General features: G+C 36.3%; 1 protein-coding gene across 1 annotated transcript in view; it reads left to right on the top strand.

Moving 5' to 3' along the window:
- Positions 1–235: 235 nt before the first annotated feature.
- The window catches only part of LOC104460400 (chromosome unknown open reading frame, human CXorf30), a gene marked incomplete at both ends in the record, with an annotated part of 81,867 nt that continues 61,062 nt past the window's right edge, over positions 236–21,040 (top strand). Inside the window, 4 exons of the mRNA XM_010078846.1 lie at positions 236–411; positions 2,712–2,819; positions 6,329–6,440; positions 15,793–15,949. Of these exons, the coding sequence (XP_010077148.1) occupies positions 236–411; positions 2,712–2,819; positions 6,329–6,440; positions 15,793–15,949 (553 nt within the window). The remainder of the gene's footprint in view (positions 412–2,711; positions 2,820–6,328; positions 6,441–15,792; positions 15,950–21,040) is intronic.

Raw genomic sequence — 21,040 nt, 5'->3', positions numbered from 1 at the left:
GTGAAGACTTGAACTTTTCCTTTTTTGTGGAATTAAAGAGTTTACAATTTGAATTTTGGCTGAAATGTCTCTTGCCGCAACTTCTCTTCTTTGGGTTAGTCCATGCATCAAAAAAAGGTGCAGCCTGTATTCATGTAAGTGTAATGAGTAAGCATCTTACATTTGTTTGAGAAAGATCTTTAAATGTAATGGCTTATAATTAATTTTGTGGGTGGTTTTTTTTTTTTTTCCCTAGGATACTGCTGGAATTGATATTCCCATCACTAATCCTGCAGATAAAAGTCTCCAGCTGAGTGTGGTGCTGGAGAATCCATCACTTTATGGACAAAAATCTTTCACTGTTAAGCCCAAACAAACATTTTTATACCAACTGAAGTTTTCCCCAGCTGTTGTTGGCACTTCAGATGCAAGGTAAATTGTAGAGTTTTGATAATTGTGGTTGTGGCTCTTGTACTAATAAGTGAACTACTTGCATTGAAAACTTGGTCACTTGATGTAGCTTTTGCCCTAAAAAACCAACAAAAGGTAATAAATGGAATTTAAAAATTTCCCAACTTTATCTATATTATATCCCAGACAACAGCTTTTGTCTGAGGGGAAAAACCTGACTGACAGGCAGTATAATAACCCATAGTTATCCTAGTTAACCAGAATTGAGTGAAAAATATTTTAGAAATGTATATAACATTAGAAATCGCCTCTGAAAACTTCAAATGAGCTGTTAGTTTTGCAAATTTTTAAGTTCCATAAAGGGAATAACATGATTTAATTTTGATTCTGAGAATGAACAAAACTATAACAATGTAACTTAAACCGGGTGAAGAACCCTCTAACGGTCTTCACATAAATCCATTTACCTTCAAAATCTTCTCTGAATTAACAATGATCTACTAAATGAATATGGAGAGGTTTTAAATTACAAGTTTTTCATTACATTGAAAATCCCAACAAAACTGCGAGTATGATAATAACCAATACAAAGACAGATGACCTCGTAGTCTTAGTTTCATCTAAACCAGTTCAGCAAGTAACTGAAGAGTGCAGGATTGCAAAGCCTATTTTCCTGAAGTTCGGTTACAAAAGCATTATTTGGTTGAAGGGCTGATTGAAAAACAATTCCCTATTTTTCAATGATATCAATTGATTGGCAAAAGTATGAGCATGGGGAGGAGGGTGGGTGGTGTTGTATGATGAGAGCAGACATCCGTGACCTGTATTCAAACCCCCGATTTTTACAAAGCCATAATCTTTGTATTTCAAAGTTTTGTTCAATTTGCTGGTACTGATTTTTCCTAAGATGAGAATGACAGGTATCATTGTACAATACAGTGTTCAAGTGATCAAGTGATACTGTTTTATAAAAAAGAATACTTCTGTCACTCTGTAAAATATTTTTTCAGTGGAAATTTGTAGAAATTATGCACTCAGAAGCTGTGAATGAGAATAGACCTATTTTTTTTCATATCAGATAATGTTTCTGGTATTTTTTGAGTGCAGAATTTCCAAATAATAAAATAAAGGTTTGTTTTAACTGGCAAAACTTTGGGCTCAGCTGAACGGTAGGTTGGGACTTAGGGGAATATATGCAAAGATGACATAAAGCACATCTGTAGATATTCAGTATAAGTATGCAGTACTATACTGGAAAGCTGTCTAACAGATGCTTTAAATTTCAGTAACTCTCAAGGACTACAATTGCAGCTGGACAGAAGTACTTCCACATTACATCTACACTATTATCTCTTTTCATGAAGCCATGCTCTGTTTCCTTTGCTGTGGTAGCAACTGGGAAAAAGTGTTATAAAGGTGTTTGTGGCAGGTGTACCTTTTCAGATGGATGATTCTTTCCTAAGCTGTTTTATGCTCACTTTAAAGTCTCTGTTGGCACGGAGGATAGTCTGGAACCATAAAGTCATGGAACAGGCATAGTTATCTATCATATGGGACAAGAACTGGTCCTTAGGGGGTCATGAGTTTGTATCGTGCATTTCATGTACATTTTTATATACCTACAGCGCTTTGGTTTAATGTTATTCTGACTCTGCTACTCGAAACCCCAAGAAACAGAAAAAAGAAATCTGCAATAGGAAAGGAATGTGTTAGAATGTCTGTCACAGAAATATTCTGCTGTATGTATCTCACCTAGCAGCAAGCAATTTTCAGTAATGACAACATTTGATTGTGTATCAAAGCAGTATATTGAATATTCTTTTGAAGGATATCTGTTTGTCATGCTCATATAAATGTGTCTATATCTATTCCTCTGTTTTCATCACTAGATTTGAAAAAGGTTTCTTTTTTAAAATCAGTGAATACTGTTTCTATTTTGTCCTTTGAGTTCAAAATGGCTAGAAAGAAAGTACTGTGTCATTGAAATGACATTTATGTTTACTCTTGTAAGTTAGCAGTTGAAAAGCTTTTGAGTTTTATTTTTGAAAACAAACAAACAAAAAACCAAAAAAACCCCAACAAACAACTTTTTATGTCAAAAAGTTAAGAAAGATGAAGGAGGTTTTGTTGTATCAGTAAATGTAGATATTAGATTTGGTAGTTGAATTCAGATACCGTCAAGAAGTGTTCCAGGAAAACTGGTAGCTAATTGAAGAACTTATTGTGTTGAAGTCATTTCGTTTTCCCTTAATTTTTATCTGTACATTTTTAGTTGTCTGTACAAAAGCTGAGTCATATTAAGCTTACGTATCTGTTTTTAGTGTCATATTTGTGTCAGATGTGGTTGGAGAGTTTTGGTATGCACTGAAGTTGATTGCAGAGAAACCATTGCCAACTACTCTACCTGAAATACAGTGCGAACTTGGAAAGTAAGTATGCAGTTCATAGTGCTGAACTCGGTCGCTGGCTTGAAATATCATGGAAAACATAAGTCCATATCATGGAAAATATAAGTGTACTATAGTAGTTTGCAAATAGTTTTCATAGATATGTGTGTAGATAGCTGAAATTCTCCTTGCAGAAAAAACAATTGAAATGGAATTTTAGCCTATATGTAGACTTCCTATGAAATCACCTGAAAATACTGCAGAATGTTATAATAAAGATCCATAATAGAGTTTTCTGTAGGTTTATTTTCTGGGGTCTTTTTTGTTTGTTTGTTTGTTTGTTTTTTTAAATCTTTCTGAAATAGGAGTATATCTGACAGTCCTGCTTTACAAATGCTTGTATACCAGTTATCAACTTATTTTAACCTCTCAAGAAATGGCAAAGTAATAAAACTTCTGTCTTGCAGATCCTGGGCATAGACATGGATGAAGCACTTCAAGTGTTAAGAAAATGGGCTACTTAGAGCAGACAGAGAAATGAACCCATTTCTTGTCTTCCTTCAACAAAGTTTCATCTTGTGTTTCAATAGCACAATTTTCAGTTCTGACTTTTGAGACAGAAATCAAAACTTTTGGGATAAGACTTTCAAGAATGCCGGAATTTCAGTAGTGCTCTTCCACCTATTGCTTTTGCTTAGCAGCAGGTTCTGTGGACGCGCTACTCTTCTAAATGCTGAATTCCACTTGTTTGACTAAATCTAGTTACTATACATTACAGACTGAGCAAAAAAATGTTAGAGGGCACAACGTGGGGTTTTACTGATTAAATTTTTGTAAGTGAATGTATTCTGCTCTTCGTACATGATTCACAGATCAGAGATAACTGGCAATGCCTTTGTTACTATGTTTGTCTAAGAAAATCAGTAGGGCTGTCTGTTTCCTGTTTTTTACTTAAAAATTCTGGGCTGACTGGAGTAAAACCTGTAATTTTTCTCTATGTAGGCTGACACAGTAAGGAGTTAAATATAACTTAAAACTTTTTAATTCAGTCTATCTGGCATTCATAATTTTTCTCTAACATGCACTACCTGTGCAAATGAACAGATCTACATCTTCCCTGGGCGGGTAAGGGTGGAAGACCAAAGAAGTACTAGTTAGTTTAACTATTAGCAACAGCAGCAATAACAATAGTATATAACAGTAAATTAAGGCTAATCCTTTTCATATATCTTTTTATATATATTATAAAACAGTATAACAAAAAAGTGCAAACAGAAAGGGAAGAAGTTTGTCAATCTGCCTTATTTTTAGTTTCATAAAGTCTCCTGCTTTTTGTTCAGTTATTTCCTTCAACACTCTCCTTTTTCCAGAAATTTATTTCTGTTGTGTCATCAGCATATTGTCCTTTTCTTGAGGGACAAAATTTTGGACAATGGCAATCGATGATGGCATTGATGTTACAGTTAAATTACTGAGCATTGCTCTACTTGCTGAAAATATGAGGTAGTCCAAGTAAATTGGATGCATTAATGTGTAGTGAATATGTAAAGGAAATGCAAGTAGACATTTATGTGTTGTCTGCTTGACAAAGGTATCAGTTTGTTTTGTTTTGAATGGGTGTACTTCCTTGCTGTCTTCTGAGAGACATGGACTGTAAACGTCATAAAATGTTTGAAGCATTTCTGGTTGGTGAACCTTTGTAGTTCTTTCAGAGACTCCTACCACTTTTTCCTTGATTGTGGAAGAAGCATTATTATATGTGATACCCTTCTGAAAATAATGTTTTTCTTTATGTGCTTGGCACATTCTTCTTGCTATCAATCTGAAATATTTAAGAATTTGTGCCTTTGAAACATCAGCTGGAACTGAATTAGGAGCCACAAACCCGTTGATACACTTAGAATCCATTTCTAATCAATTCTTGACAGAGAAAAGAACAAATTCTAACAGGAGCCCACCTGCACACAGGTTTCAGGGTCTGAAGTTACAGTCATAAAGCTTGACTGAAATGCCTTCTCTTCTGTATGTCATTTTTTATATTTTCCTTTTCCTTACTGATTTAGCTATGATTAACTGACTATTTTTTTTTCCAGAGGATAAATATGTGGAGCAATCTGACAGTTGACCTGCCATAGCTTTGACTAGAGGGAATATCCATTAAGTAGATAAATTACAGCAAAACCAATATATGTATCTCATTTTTCAAACTTTTCTTATTTACTGTTTTCACAGATTCACCTTGAATATCTTTTCTCTGTCCCTAGGTGTTATAATGAGAATATGATTTATGGCCATATATATTTGTTAAAAGCAAATAATATATTATTTTGATCAGAATAGATGAATTTTTGGGAGTCTTATGACTTCTTTTGAAAATTGTGCTCCTTATTGAAAGTATCTTGTGTTTGTTTATTCTTTAATTAGAAGATAGACAGTCTGTAAAATAGAGTGCCAGCTGATTTAAAGTATAACATTCGGGCAATCAGCATACTCCAATCTTTGTTCTGGGACAGCCAAAATATTCATTAAAATACATAATCTGCATGTGCAACATAACAATTTACCATTATGTTATAATGAACAGTGCAAAAACTCTGCAACATTAAACAGATTTTGAGTTCACATAGATAAAGAAAGAGGAGGAAAGCAGGCAGAACCTCCACTTAAACAGCTGGTGTGGAACACTCTGTTTTGAGATCTCAAGGTTACAAGATGTTCAAGAGGAATGGTTATCTGGCAAATCAAAAGCTGTTGGCAACACCATTTAATTATAAGCTTATGTAAACCATTGCTTAGATAAGAAGGAGTTACAGCTATCGTTTACCTGATTACCTTTAATTTCTGTCCGATGCTTAACCTGAGGCAGTCTATGAGTCCATGGATAGACTACAGAATAATAAGACACAATTATTTTACTTTTTGGAACAGAACTTTTTTGTTGGCGTTGGCACTCTGAATTATCTATTTGACTAAAATGTTTTATTCCAGAGTTAGATCTAGAGAAAGTAGGCAAAGAAAGGTGAAACATAAATTTGCAGATTGGAGGCTAGGAATAAATGTGAAGCTGTGGTATTGGAGACACTAGGATTCATTACCACGTCCTCCTATCTAAAAGTTAGGCATCAAGTTTAAGGAATTAAACTTAGGCTTCTACTGTAGACAATGAAAAGTGGTTCCACATCTTGGCGATCTACATTAGGACCAATTCTGCCTGAAAATATTTTTCTCCTTGTTGAGTATTGAGGGAGCTAGACAGTCCCTTTAACCAACTAACTTAAACTTATCTCCTGACAACTGAAGTACAGTGAGACATATTCTGCCCTTATGAATGATGCAAGTATTGTAATGGTTATTGCTACCACTTTTTACTGTTATTAATAATATTAATTAATGTTATTAAGTATGTCCATACTAGCAGAAAAATACTAATGCAAAAAACCATAATTATTGTTTTTAAAAGTACTCTTTTTCAAGAAAGAAAACATGAATAATAAAATGCAATGGGAGAAGCTTAGTAATTAATAGGAATTGCATATATGTATTTTTTTCAGGTGGGCTCGTCTACACATCCCTCTCTTTAATTCTACACATGAAACTCTGGAGCTAGAAATTGTTAACAGCAATCCTAGCAATTTTTCAACTGAGACTGATCCAAAACACCCTGTAAGTAAGTTTTCTGTGCTTTCACAAAAGTGGTGCAAGAGAGCCTTCTCTTCAAAATGTATTGAATTGTGTATCATACTGTGGATTCAGAATACACAACATAGTCTCCCAGGCTAAAGGTGTTATAAGTCTGTATTCTAGAGAACAGAATCCACATTTTCATCCTGTCCTCATAGGAGAGGTGCTCCAGCCCTCTGACCAATTTCGTGTCTCTCCTCTGGACTCTCTCCAACAGGTCCATCTCTTTTTTATGTTGGGGGCCCCACATCTGAAGACAGTACTCCAGGTGCGGTCCTGGAATAATTTTATTCTCCAAACTCACATTTGCCCTGAGGCTGTTTTCTCCTGAGAAAATCTTTATCCTGTTACTGTTATGTACACCATTTTTTCCTCCTCCATCACAGAAGCCCTTCCGTCTTGCTGCCTGACATATTTTGTTCTTTCAAGGACTGAGGGTTGTATAGTTGGGCTCAGCTTTTGTATTTTCATTGTGATTGAGTAGAGTTCTAGATGGTCAGGACCCTGAAGAATACTCATTCTTGACTATTGATTACTGGTTAATAGTACAGTTCCTATAAAGAACTCTTTGGATGTTATTAACAATTAATGCTATTAAATATGTGTCCTTTGTGTGATGGGGAGATGAGAAAAGGGAGGACAGATGCATGGAAACTCTGTTGCAAGGGGTTAGGGGGATCTCTTTTTAGGATGTGAATATAAAACCTTTAATGTGAAAAAGGAAAAGGAAGAAACCTGCTGCAGACAGGAAAGAAATGGTGATTGCACCTTTTCTAGCACGAAGAAGATAATGCAGGGAAAACATACACCAGAGCTGGTTTATTTGTGCAAACTGGCATAAGGGTCAGAGGGAGAAGAGAGGAATCTTGTAATAAGATCCTAAAATAAAGCTGAGAAGGTAGAAAATAGATTGTGTGGGGACAATAGAGTAATGTCATAAAGTCATAATATATGTGGTTTTGGCTTTCAGAAACTAAACAGCATTCAGCCTCGAATATAGCAGCACAAGACCAAATGTTCTAAAGATAACGGCTAAAGGAGATCATATTTATTTACTGAATTGCCCTATATTTTTGCATACATAGTATTACATTAAATTGAAAGTATAAAATCTGTTTATTCTAGTCTGTCTTTTATATCTTGCATATTAACACATCTTCATGCATTACGTTAAAACTCAACAAGTGCTTACTAATCCTTTCATCAATTGGTCTTTCTTTCTTTCTTTCTTTCTTTCTTTCTTTCTTTCTTTCTTTCTTTCTTTTCTTCTTAATAGGATACTCAGTCCTGAACAGCATTTATGCATTGAATTGTGGAATGTTCTTTGTGAACTATAGTAGTTCTTCCAGTTTAAGAATAGCTTTGTTGAATTTGCTATAAGCAACTAGATGACTTTTATTTCATGTATCTGTCCCTTTTTTGAACTTGTGTCTTCCATTGCAGACCCATGTTTGGAGGGTTAATCAGGTTTCCTTCACAGTTTTGACGACAAGGGCAGTGGGGGGGAATTTAAATACCTGCTCTTCTCCTGAATGTGTTACATCCTAGGTTTAGTCCCTCCATACAGAACTGCCTTTGGCTTCCAGAAGATTGCTTCTTGTTCTTATAAACTGTAACCTGTGTTTCAGTTATTAGTTTATATTAATGCCTTTTTCAATGTCTTTGTGATGTGTGGAAGAAGTTTCCTATCTTAATTGTTCAAGTTTCTGCTCTCTTTAAAGCAAATAATGCTTTCTTGTAAGCAGAAAATTTCTGAGGCTAAGCTAATTTGAGGCATCCCCAGATGAAATACAACGAGGAACAATTGATCAAAGATGGGACTGTCCAATTAAGATAGGTAATGTTTGAAGCGAATTAGTAATTTTAAAATCCTGCATATTCTAAATCTGTAATTTTAGCATTTCATGTAATTATCTATATTTGGTTTTATGTCATCTAAGATGTGTAACTGTTGAAAATATTGGGCTATCAGTCAGAAAATATCTCAAATTGATTTTACCATCCACTCAGTTATGTTAGATAAAACAGATTCAACAGAGATATCAGGGAAAATTTAATCTTTCCTGGAGATTAATTGCATCAAATGTTAACCAAACTTTTGATTAATATTTCAGAATTTTTTAAAAAAATACTCCCACGTGTGTGCCTACCTTTCCAGTTTCAGTTTGCAACAGAAGGCATTACGGAAATACCACAAGGGATTATCTTCTATAGATCTGATTCAGCTTCAAGTACTGACATCATTAATAATAGGTTTTCCTGAGGTCCAGTTGAATTATGCTCAAGTATTCCTGAACTTCTGGGTGCTTAATGAAGTCTAAATGAAATTCAGATGCATTAAATCTCGTCAGCTTCATGTAAATTAGAAGCAGCTCCATTAACTTTTTTGTAAACTGATGAAAATGAGAAAAGTATATGTATGTTAGCAGCTTTGCAGTTGTACCCTAAAACAACTTTAAATGTAATATATCTTGTTTTTCTTTCAATAATTTGCTAAAAGTTTTAAAGGATTTCCTTTCAGTGTGATTTTGATTTTCAAATATTTTTTCTGTTTGTTTGGGTTTGGGTTTTTTTTTTCGTTTGTTTTGTTTTTTTTTACTGAGCTACACCTAGCTTTTGTTTTCCTTCTTGTCAGCCTTACACTGTATATGTTAACTTAACATCTTTATAAATGATGACAAATTCTATAAAAGTTGGAACAGAAGTGAACTCCTGTAAGTTTGCTGCAGAATTCCTAACTTATTTTTCATTAGCATGTTGGGAACTGTGAGTTACTGGAGGAACAGCCTTTGGGATGCTGAGTTTTGTATTTCTTTCCTAACCACAGCTGTCTTTGTCTCTAGTAGAAGATTCATGCCTGGCATTTAACAGGTGAAAATTCTCAATCAGTAATGCTATGTTCCCCAACTTACTCCTTCTCTTTATATAAAGACATGGACAGATTTCACATGTGTATGTATTATATTTATACACACATATATTTATGATGTACCTTAAATGTACAATAAACTCCTACAAATGGGATCATCTATATTGACAAAAATAAACACGTTCACTGTAAGTCCTCAGCTTGCTATTCTCCTGGCTTGTAACTAGCCTAAACCTTTTTCATAACGCTGTCTTCTATCCTGATTGGCTAAGAAACAGAAATATTGAGGAAAAATAAATTAATAAAGAAGGGCTGTCAGAGAGGAGTGCAGTCTTAAAGTCTCTGTGCAAGCTTGTTTGTTTAGTAATGACTGAGAGTATTGTTTTGTATGGAGTAGTGAATAAACTTTTAGATTTAATGAAAAATTTCCCTCGTGTTGGATTTATAACAAGAATAATGCATGTAGAGTTGCTCAGTCTTATTTAGTCTTAGTTTCTGTATTTGAAAAGTTATATTTGAGATCTTATGAAGAGCAATAATACCAGTTGCCTTTCATAGAATCATAGAATCATAGAATGACCCGGGTTTCACATGATTATATTTGAAGACACTTGTTTATATAAACAAAATGAAAGGTAGGGGATTAGTTAACTTCAGCATATCTTATTATGGTGAAGTATGACCTTCTTTAATTATGTTGTTAGCATTATTTCTCAATTTTTGTTTTTGAAGCAATTTATTCTTTTTTTTTTTTGGTAGAAAGTAAGTTGGTTTTTGTTGTTGTTGTTTTTTTTTTTTACCCAGCTCTGTGTTTCAAAACAAACTACTTTCTGGATGCAGTAGTACATCATACTGTGCAATATAAAATTATTTTTTAGAACAGATCTATAATGTAAAAAAAAAAATTTCTGCTTTCAGAGCAGGCAGTCTTCTGCTTTATAATTCTGTGTTGATTATTTAGATTCATTGTGGCATGCATTTTCTGTTCAATGATATGTCAACTAATGCTTATAGAAAATTGAATTCTAATATGTTTTAATCTATGTGGGACAGTTATTACTCTAAATAATGTAAATATCAGTGAAATTACTAGAAATGTTTAAATTGTAATATTCTTATGCTGTCACAACGTGTTCTTACCTTGCTATTATTTTCCTTAAAAAGTATTTGTGAGGGGGTAATCATTAATGTTCTTTCTCCATTTGTAAGTCTGCATTTGATAAATGGGGCTGGCTGGTTTGCCGAAGTAGGTAGGAATTGGATTATAGATGAAAGTAAAAATTTTACATCTTGAAAAAAGGTTTCTGGATACTGAGCATGCCCAGGAACTCACTGAGAAATGAGCTGTTCGGGCTCCTTTTAGATGATGAACAGCTAAATGATCTCTGGGCAGTGGTGCAGATGGGGATGGAGGTGGTTTGTGGGACGTGACTCTCCCTCAAGTCTGTTATTCTGGGTAATACAGAAGCCTTGCAACAATGACAAGCGTGGGGTGGTGGCAACTGGCTGGTGGTGGCAGCTGTCTGCTGGTGGCAAATAAGCTTTCAAGTTATCACCCACCTACGGGATGTACAAGATTGTGAAGTGTGGGCGACACGTTCAAGAAATGTGTAGATGTGGTTCTTAGGGACATGGTTTAGTGAGTTAGGCGGTGTGGGTTGATGGTTGGACTTGGTGGTGATCCTTGAGGTCTTTTCCAACCTTAATGATTCTATGATTCTCGTTGTAGTCAGCTACTTTGCTTTTTGCTGTGCAGTTGAAACTCAAGTAGTATAGTTCAGCTCAAGAGAAAACTGGCAACATCATATACAATGTTAGTTAAGATAAACGTGCATGGAAGGGAGGTGAAGCACTACTTTATTAAAACCTACCGTGTGTTTATTTCCCTTGTAAGCCAGTCCGTGTCTTTGGAGGTCAATGTGATAACCTTTTAGTGTCATCAATACTCTCAGACACCAAAGTGATGTTTGAATAGTATTTGTGAGAGCCACTGTCCATGTCCTTGAAGCAATCAGTAACACCAGCTCTGTAGTTTCTGGGGGGTGAACGTGCAGTGACTGCCACGAGGGTTGTTTACTGCAATACACTTGCTGCCTTAGCAGCCTGCGCTTGCTGAGAGGAGAGAATGCATCTGGTGGAACTCATTAATCACATAAACATTGTGTCGATACAAAGCATAAAACAGAAATAGACTCCAAAAAATTGATTTTTACCTCCCTTTGCTACTTTCTTGTGTTCGTACAGCTGATTGTCCCTCCTCATTCCACCACTGAAGTACCAGTGCAATTCTGTCCCTCTGCCCTTGGAAGAGGCAATCACAAGGCATCAATAACCTTCAAGTGTTCACAGGTATGATGCTGTGTTTTCTGCCCACAACTCTTGGAATTCAGATTAGATAATATTGTTAATAAGCATGTAAGTGAGGGTTTCAGTCTGAAGGTCAAGTTGAAATTTAATTGCTGGATATATAATGAAAGAGCAAATGCAAATATGTGCAAAAGTTATAATTTATTTTAACCTTAGTTTTACACAGAAATTATTCTATTTACAGTATTAAAATGGCCTAGGAGCTAGAATAAGTAATGAATAATTTTAGTTTTCTTGGTAATTAGTTCTGCTGTTTTTAACACCAGAAGACCAGGACTTCTTAGCATTGTTACCTCTGAAATGAATTTTCTTTATGTTTTTCCCAAGCCCGAACAAATTTTTTTTTTCATTTTTCTGTCTGATCTGAATTTTGGAAGGTCACGCACTTGAAAAAGTGAACTCTTCCTTTTAGTTTGAAAATGTTTTATACTTTCAGCATGTTAGAATTGTTGACATTTTTTCTCTGTGAATTTTCCTGATTTTCAATGAGAAATAAGTAAATACAGAAACACGAGTCATCAATGTGACCTTCTAGTTGACTGAAAATTACAAATGGAAATAAAAGCTGGTAATATGATGGAAATTATAATATTTCATCACATGAGCTGTGGTTGGATGAAGCATTTGCTTTCCATGCAATTTCCTCTCTGTATTCATGTTGGACTTTCAGATATCCCAACAGACTGCTGAATTACTCCAGTTAAGTGCTACCAGGAGTTTTCAGTAGTGTTTTAAGCAAATATTCTTTTATATGAAGAAAACAAACAGTGAAGGAAGTGATGTGGCAATTTTTTTCCAGATAATGTATGTTGAACAGACAGGTTATTTGTAGGTGGTGTTAGCACAGCATTTATTTTCAGAATCCCTCTTAAATATTTATTAAGGATAAAAACAAGGAGCCAGCAGTTCTCATATGAATAGTATAGATGCAAGGCTAGTTGAAGAGGATAGAATGTCCTTATCTTGTCTTGCTCCTAATGGTACATGGAAATCTTATCTATATTTTAAAAAATAAAAAGAAAATTATTTGCCAAATACAGAAGCAATAAAACAATACAATTTGTTTAAACCTTTCAGGAACAAGTTAAGCCCTGCCACCGAAATCTTGTCATCCAGTGCATTTCCTTTCAAGTAATGACAAATCTCCAAGTTTTTATCTGCAGTGAAGTTTAGCTGATATCCCATCCTTCTATCTGCTTTGTCCAGGCCCCTTTAACTATTTCAGTATATTGGTATAGCTTTTGTAATTTCTTAGTGCTTAGGTTCTTTTTAACGACTGAATCTTTTGAATTTTGTAAATTTTCATTCATTTTCACTGCTACAGTCCTTAGTAAATTAATTTCAGGTTATTTAGTTAGCTAATTGCTGTGCTGATAGCTGATGGTGAATATAACTGCCCTTTCTAATGAAGACTGGAAGAATGCTTCTTGTCAGTGGTGCATGCCTCAAACAACTTTTAACGTACACCCCCCTCACCCCTCCAATAGTGATTTCCCTCCCTTGATTTCTCTGATTAAATATATCTGAATGGATACTTAAGCCATCTGATAGCTGAATAGCTGACTAATCTAAAACCAGTTAATTACAGCACTTGTAGGATAAGCCTTAACTGTTTCTGATTGTGCTTCTTTACTTAACTGAGAGAAACTGCTCTGGTCTATTACCTGCTTCGTCTGTTTCTGCATGAAGAGGTCTTCGCAAAGTGAATCTGAGTGTAGCTCTTACAATTGTGGAAATCTGAAATTAAGTTTGTTGGGACACCACAATTGAAAGATCAGCTTGAACATAACCCGCACCCAGAGTCCTGTTATATCTGCATTATCCTGTTATTTTACCACATCACTAGCATCCAGGTGTAATGTAGAGATTTCAACAGTAGTAATATTATAGAGAAGCTGAAACTAATATTAGATCCTGTCTTTTTTATTATTTGCCTTAGGTTTCTGGGGTTTTTGAAGTCTTTTTCCTCTTAATTTCTTGCACTGAGTATACATGATCTTGAGCTCTGTCACATAGTGAGTTGGTGGAGAACAGTAACTTCAGGTCAGGCAAGGCAGGCCTGTGCTATGATCTGTAGACTTTTTTGGTTGCCCTGTTTTATTTTCCAGACTGACTTCTAATTTTGTTTAGCTACTTCTTCAGCTGCTCAGTTTGACAAAGTTTCAGTGTGTTGTTTTAGAGGTGCTCAGCGCTTGAAGTAATGGGTTTCAAAATTGTCTCTTGTTAGCAACAAAGAATCAGTAGAAGCTAGTCTTTAATGTTGGTAGACCATGAGCCTGAGCCTTCAGCAATAAAGATCAAACTTGATCTTTACATCTCACCTGCACAAAATATGAGCATGTGCACTCCTCCCACCCCTGCACTGTACCTCGATGTAAAATTACTTGCTATGAACAAGCTGGTTCACGCGAATTTACACTGGTCTTGGAAAGCACTGTTACACTAGTATCACCTCACAACTTCTGTATTAAAAGTTTTGGAAAAAAATTCTTTTTTGGTTACAGTTACTGTGTTTGTAAGCAAACACAAAATGTCAATAACAAGCCAGTGTAGAACACTAATAGCTTGACACATCCAGCTTTCTAACAATATGGTCTTCTGTAACCGTAAACAGGCTATAGGTCAGGTTTAAGTCACCAGTAACCAAATCAAATGCAATTTTAAAGGGAGGTAGTTTTTAATTCTTATTAGTCTGAGTAACACAGAAGTCCCCACAAACCAGGCAACATAAATCACTGTCTAAAACCTAAACAAAACGTAGGTTCTGTTTTTATGCTTTCAGTATTGAGTAGTCTCTATCAGTATATAAACAATTCTTCCTCTTTTTTTTTTTTTTTTTTTATTCTAATAAAATCCTGTAGCTTTGGATGACTTTTACCAACAGCTTTCCTTTATTAATATTAAATTTTATTTTTCCTTGTTGTATTGAATGTTTCTCTATAAAATAGTAATAAAGACATGCAATTTTGCTGTCCAAAGCTGTTTTCTGAAGACATATGATGTCCTATTTTATTTATCCCTGTTTATACTGAGAAGTTGCAATAGATTAGTCAACTTTTACAGTATATCCAGATTTGTTGTTAGATTTTTGAACCCTGTCTGTTATAAATTTTCCTTATTTTTTCAGACAGGATATGCAGAAGTAAATGCAGTATTTCAGATAACGACAATAGTGTTTTGGTTTTATTTATTATTTCCTATTCTCTTTCTGATGCATACCTTTATGAGTGATAATGAACACAACAGATCAAAGGGTCACTTAGAACAGTTTGTAATAAGCCTCAGATTTTAGTCTGTATGGTTATTATTTAATTTAAACACAGCAACCTGAATTTTCCAGTTAAACATTTTTCTTAAATTAATGGTAGTATCTTTTCATTTACTATTCACCTTTGCTGCTTATTCACCTTTTAAGGTTCTATAATGGGTGACATTATTAACATCACTCTTTATAACCTTAAAAGAGTAAATGTGGAGAAGGCAACTCTTTACTCTCATGCTGAAAAATTGATCAAAATTAACACATCAGTTTAATTATCTATATTTTCTTTTTTTTCTGCTCTGCTGTGATACTCTATATCGACTAGTTCTTTTCAAACTTTCTGAGTCTTCTGTGTATAGCTGTTAACAGTCTTTCTTTGGAATTACAGTTTTGGCTTTTGGGGTGATTTTACTGCTGTCCCATCAAATAATTATTTGTCTTCTTCTTTTGTCTTCTCAAGAGGACTTCTCTCACTCCATCTGCTTTCAGGTTCTAATATATGTGCTTTGACTTGCCCTCCTATGTCTTTACATTTATTACATTGGAAGCTCTGAGTAGCTACATGGAAGTGAAATACTCTGTGCTCCGAGCAGCACAGAAGTTAAATGCAGTGAGGAGATGTGAACTTCTCCCAAACTAGAACTACTGATTTCCAGACAGCAATACTTGGAATAACATAACAGCTTGAGGGAAGAAAGAAAGCAACCGTTAAACAGCAGTTCACTTCCAACAGAAAAGAGACAAAGAACACTAAATGAAAGAAGTAGGTAAAACGCCTTAAAATGTACAAATATCTGACTTGTCAAATACTAAATAATGACATGTTTTATCTACAGCTTAAAGAGTGGATATTTTATCTTTCGGGGACTGGTCTTCCTCCTCAGATGATGGAACCAACCAGCATAAGTGCATGCATTGGCCAGCATTCTGCTGTCATCATATCCTTCAGAAATCCAACTCCTGAAAATGTGCTGGTAGATGTCATGCTGACAGGTACAGGGGTTTGGGATTTTTTTGGGGTGGGAGGAGGAACCTAAATTCCTTGGTTTGCATTAAAAGTATGAGTGGGATATGATTGCATTTGCTGCATTCCATTTCCTGGCAACAGACATATTGTGTGTTGTTCAAGTCTACCCTGTGAAGCTCTGTAGACCGTGCTGTGTGGGCTAAGAAATTACACAAATGGCTGCTGGCTGTGGGCTTCACTGTGGCATTGAGGCTATAGGAGATTCCTGGGGTGTATTTTGGGAGCTATATGTCTAAGCCAAATAACTAATGTTTTGCTCTGGTTTTGTTCCTCAGTTATTTTCCAAAATATTTTATATTATTTTGTCATATTATGGATAGCTAAAGAAGTCAATAAGGGCAAAACACTAGAGTTTTTTTTTCAATTTGACATTCCAAGCAAGTATGTTTTGGCAGTATTTTCAAACATACTTTAAAAAATAATATAAGATCCAGAATTATCAAAGATCGCCAAGTCACTATCTGTACTGAGATTTCACAAATATGGCAGAACTCAGGTTTGAAGTCCCAGATTTTACTCAGTGAAAAAGTAAATTTTGCTCTGACTGAAGCAGAGAGCTTCACTCTGAAGGTTCTGAGTCTCCACCTACTCCAACATAACATGTAGCATCAGAAAACAGGTGCCAAAGCATTTTCTGGCATCTACATATAACAAAAATTTAAGAGATACCTTCCAATGGCCCCTGACATGGACCCCATGGATAGGGAAACATAGGAGAAGAGCAAAATCAAACCTGTGCAAAGGTAAGTTTTAAGCCAAGTTTACACATTCATGCTATGATTTGGGGTTTGTGACACATAGACTAAGTGAAGAAACATGACTTTTAAAAAAATGTACATTAATGTTTAATTGTTACAAGTAACTCATGCTTTTTAATTACACCTTCTGAGATATGAATTGGAAAGACAGAAATACAGCTCTGGCTGTATATACAGTTAATATATGAGGGATATTGGAGATTGTTTTACTTAAATAGTGCCTAGTCAAGATAATTTTATTCTCATGACTGAATGCTCTATTCTTTTGCCGATCAAGGTGGGTTTTTTGGCAGAGTTTAATGCAATTTCTCATGTTTAACCACTGAAATATTTTCACTCATGATGCATCACAAAATAGAGTTCAATTCGTAAAGGATTAGACCACTTCTGAGTTTCTGTTGAAGTACTCTTCTGGACATCAGTGAAAGAAGCAACAACATGCATGTGTACAGGCTAAGTAAATCATGTCCAGGATCTCAGGGAGAGAGCCAGAGTCTACCTGCTGACCAGCAGGTAGAGAGGGGAACAGTAACGTCCAGCTTCTTGCTTATCTGGGATCTGGGCATCCTTAAGTGACAAGGAGCATTGCAGACTGGATCTGCACACAGTAACAGGGCGGTTGATGCTCAGTTGGCATTCAGTGCACATACAGAGGGCTCAAAAGTGCTGCTCATAGTAGAAAAGGATGCATAAATGTTGACAACACACCACAAAAGCTGCTTTCAGGACCTGGATGGTGCAATTGTTACTTTTAGACGGCCTCTATCCACATGGAAATCCTGAGGGTGGATGCTCCAACCCTGGTGTGAGGCTGTCAGGAGTTCTCAATATTTCTCTCTGGCACTGTGCCATGAATGGCAAGGGTGACCTCACCAATTAGATGTGGGCTCTGGTAGACTTCTTGCAGTGCCAGGTGCAGGAGCTTTGTTGCATCAAGGTTAGTGAACAAGCAATTGACAAGATCTTTGCAGAGACTCTGTGGGAACAAGAGCCAAACTCTTCAAGGCTGAGAAGTTTGGTGTGACCAGAAGAAGACAGAAGCATCAAGAAGACACAGGCTCCCAGCAATGGTGTCTGTCTGCGGCTGTTCCTCTGAAGAGTAGGTTCAGAGCCCTGGAACAGAGGAGAGAGAAAAAATGTTCCATTGAGAGAAGAGTCTGGGCTGAGCATCTTGAGTCTCTGGATAAAAAGCAACACTATTCAACAGGAAGCAATAAGTGCAAGCGGCTGAAGTTTTCTTTCTTGACAGGACAAAGGCTGACATTTTCCATAACGACCTATCACCCCAGGAATTTTGATGCTTTCCTGCAGCGTAAATCTGAAATGCTGAAGAAAAGATTGCCAGGTTTTATCTGACCTTCCAGTTACTATACATTGCTCTCCATTCATATAGTGAATAAGTGGATCTATACTCCCTGTACAGCCAGAGAAACATTGAACAGATTAAAGGAGACTAGAAGGCTCTTTGGGCATTCTTTCCTCAAATATTTGTACATACATTTGCACAGAGCTTTGGCAGCAAATGGGAAAACCAGGAAGAACAGCAATTCCAGGTCGATTGCAAGGCAATCACAGTCATGAAGACTCAAGAGCAACAGTATGCATAATTGGAGTGTCATTGTGGATGGGTGCAGGCTGTTTAGAAAGGATAGAGAAGACAAATGTGATCATTTGTATAACTTAGGCTACCATGACTATGAGATAATTCAGCTTATTCAAGTCTCTGTATGCTAAAATACAGAGCTTGGACAATAAACAGGAAGAATTGCAAGTCCAGGAAGCAGCCATGTTACAGAAAGGTATTCAGAGCTGGATGAGTTTTAAAGAAAATTTATTAACAGCTCAGAAGTGAGTTGTCTGCTTGCTTAGGAAGACAGAATTTCATCATAAAAACCCGCTTAGCAGTGCAGGGACCTTGTTAGTGAACTAATATACAAAAAGGAAGCATATGCTGCTGTATATCCTGTGCAACTTATGTGGGCTAAAGAAACGCATACGTGGCACTAAGAATTTATCAATGGTCTAATAAAAGTCATAGGTCTGATCAAAATACAAACTATGAGATATTATCAGTCCAACTACAATGATACCAGCTGTCAGGGAACAACAAGAGCTGTCTGATCCATGAAACAAAGTGAGGCAGAAGCCAAAGATGACAGCAAGACTGGCAATGGCCTTTAATACAAAGGTTGCAGTCCTGCAGTTTCCAAACAAGAAAAACATGGCAGGTCTGATGGCAGTAAACAGTTTCAGACCATAGTCTAGTGATTGACAGCCAAGTCCACAGTGAGAAGGCAAGTCCAAGATAAGGCCAGGAAATCAAATAGGCTAGGCTTGGCAAGGTGTATAGCCAGAGACGTAGCTTGGGCAAGGACCAGCTGCAGGAGCCTATGTTTAAATGCAACTCAAGCCAGTGGGTGGAGGGCCCAGGTGCTGCTCACTAATAATTTATCTGTTTTTACGGAAGTCTGATACCAGACTATACAGCTGCACTGTATCAGAGCAGATCTTGAGCACAAGCAGATACAGCCTTATGTGTGAAGAATGGGTTACAGAGAGTATCAGAGAAGGATGGTTATTGGCTGGACAGATAAATTAGCATACATTGCTGAACTCAGGGCCCTGACCACTAGTATTTATAGTCCAAATTATCTAATTAATACTAATTGCTGCTAAATGATATACACAAATCTTCTTATATCTACCTTGTATTTCTTCACAGTAATTTATCAGAGAGAGTTATCAACATCCTAGGTTCTTCACTGGGAAGGAAATGTTGATAAAATGCCAGTTTCTTCCTTCTCAGTCTTGGATCTGCTTGGCGTTATTTTTATGTTTCTGAAAGGGTCTGTTGCTATGCTTGCTTCTTATTGGTCCCTAGGCTTAGTTCCACGATGACCCCTTACCTTTGTTAGGTCTTCACCATATGTTGTATGGTTTCTTTAGGGTAATACCACAAAATAATACATCACTAAGCTGAAGCTGAAAAACAAATAAGGCAATGGTTGGTACTTCAACTATGTGCTGTTACAGGTAAAATAGCTCAAGTCCAAACAAGCTGTGGCAAGTCCATGATGCTTTGCACTGTTAACTCAATATAGAGCCCCATGGCCTGTTACTAGCAGTGAAAATAATGTATTCCCTATACTACACCTAGATAAGGTGGAAGGACGAAAAGGTAACAAAAGGGGAATATGAAAGTACCGTGTGCATAATTAGCAAAAATCAAGCCAAAACCCATCAGGTGTGAAGATAACATGGAAAGTATAGGCTGACTAGAAGAGGTTCTAAAGGTATGCTAGTTGCGTAGGAAGCTTAGAGAAAACACAGATAGGTCTACTTACAGACAGTGCAGAAAAGGCTGAAGTGCTCAATGGTTTTTCTTACCTTTGTCTTTGCAAGCAAAACTTGCTCCCAAAGCCGCGTGTACTGACTTGGTTTGACAGGAAGATGGAACAACAGGCTGTGGAGTGCTTAGAACAGCTGTATGCATTCAGATTCACAAGGCCAGATGAAATTTACACAGAGTGATAAAAGAGTTGGCCAATGTGATTGTGAGGCTATGGTTCTTCTCTGTGGAAATTCATGCTGATCAGATGTTTCTGATGACTGGGGAAAGCCAATATTATTCTCTTCTTGAAGGAAGACAGGGAGTGATCTCTTGGTCAGCCTCATCTCAGACCCTGCCAGAATCATTGGACATGTCCTTTTGCAGTGTATGCAGCCCATGAATTGCACATCCTCTTGTAGTCCATTTCTAAGCACATCAAGGTCAAGAAGGTAATCAGAAATAGTCAAATGGATTTGTTAATTGCAAATCATGATTGATGAACGATTGCCTTCTATATGGAAAATGACTGATTATGCAAATGCAGTGGATGTAATACACCATGATTTAGTAAGACTTTGTCACTGTTTCCTATAGCATTCTTGTTTGGAAGCTAAGGAAGTCTAGGCTTGATGAACCAACTGCTGAGTGGGTTGAAAACTTGGCTAAACTGTTGCTCTCAAATGACAGTGATCAGCATCTTAACAGTCAACTGCTGGCTGGTAATGAGCATAGTACCCTGGGGGTCAGTACTAGGGCTCATATTTTTCAAGACCTTTATTGATGACATGGATGATGACAGAGAGTGCAATGTAAATTACAGGAAGTGTCTAACATGACAAATGGTAGAGTTTCAGTCCAGAGGTACCTTTAATAAATTTTTGGAATACCTCTTTTTTGAATTGCTCTTGTTCATCAACTCATCATCCCTAGAGCAGCTGAAGATACAGTAAACTTTTACGTTGTTAGTA

This window comes from Pterocles gutturalis, unplaced genomic scaffold (genome assembly GCF_000699245.1).
Source record: "Pterocles gutturalis isolate BGI_N339 unplaced genomic scaffold, ASM69924v1 scaffold6976, whole genome shotgun sequence".
NCBI classification, from domain to species: domain Eukaryota; kingdom Metazoa; phylum Chordata; class Aves; order Pterocliformes; family Pteroclidae; genus Pterocles; species Pterocles gutturalis.
Note: the sequence above shows the minus strand (reverse complement) of the source record. Positions and strands in the feature narration are given on the sequence as shown.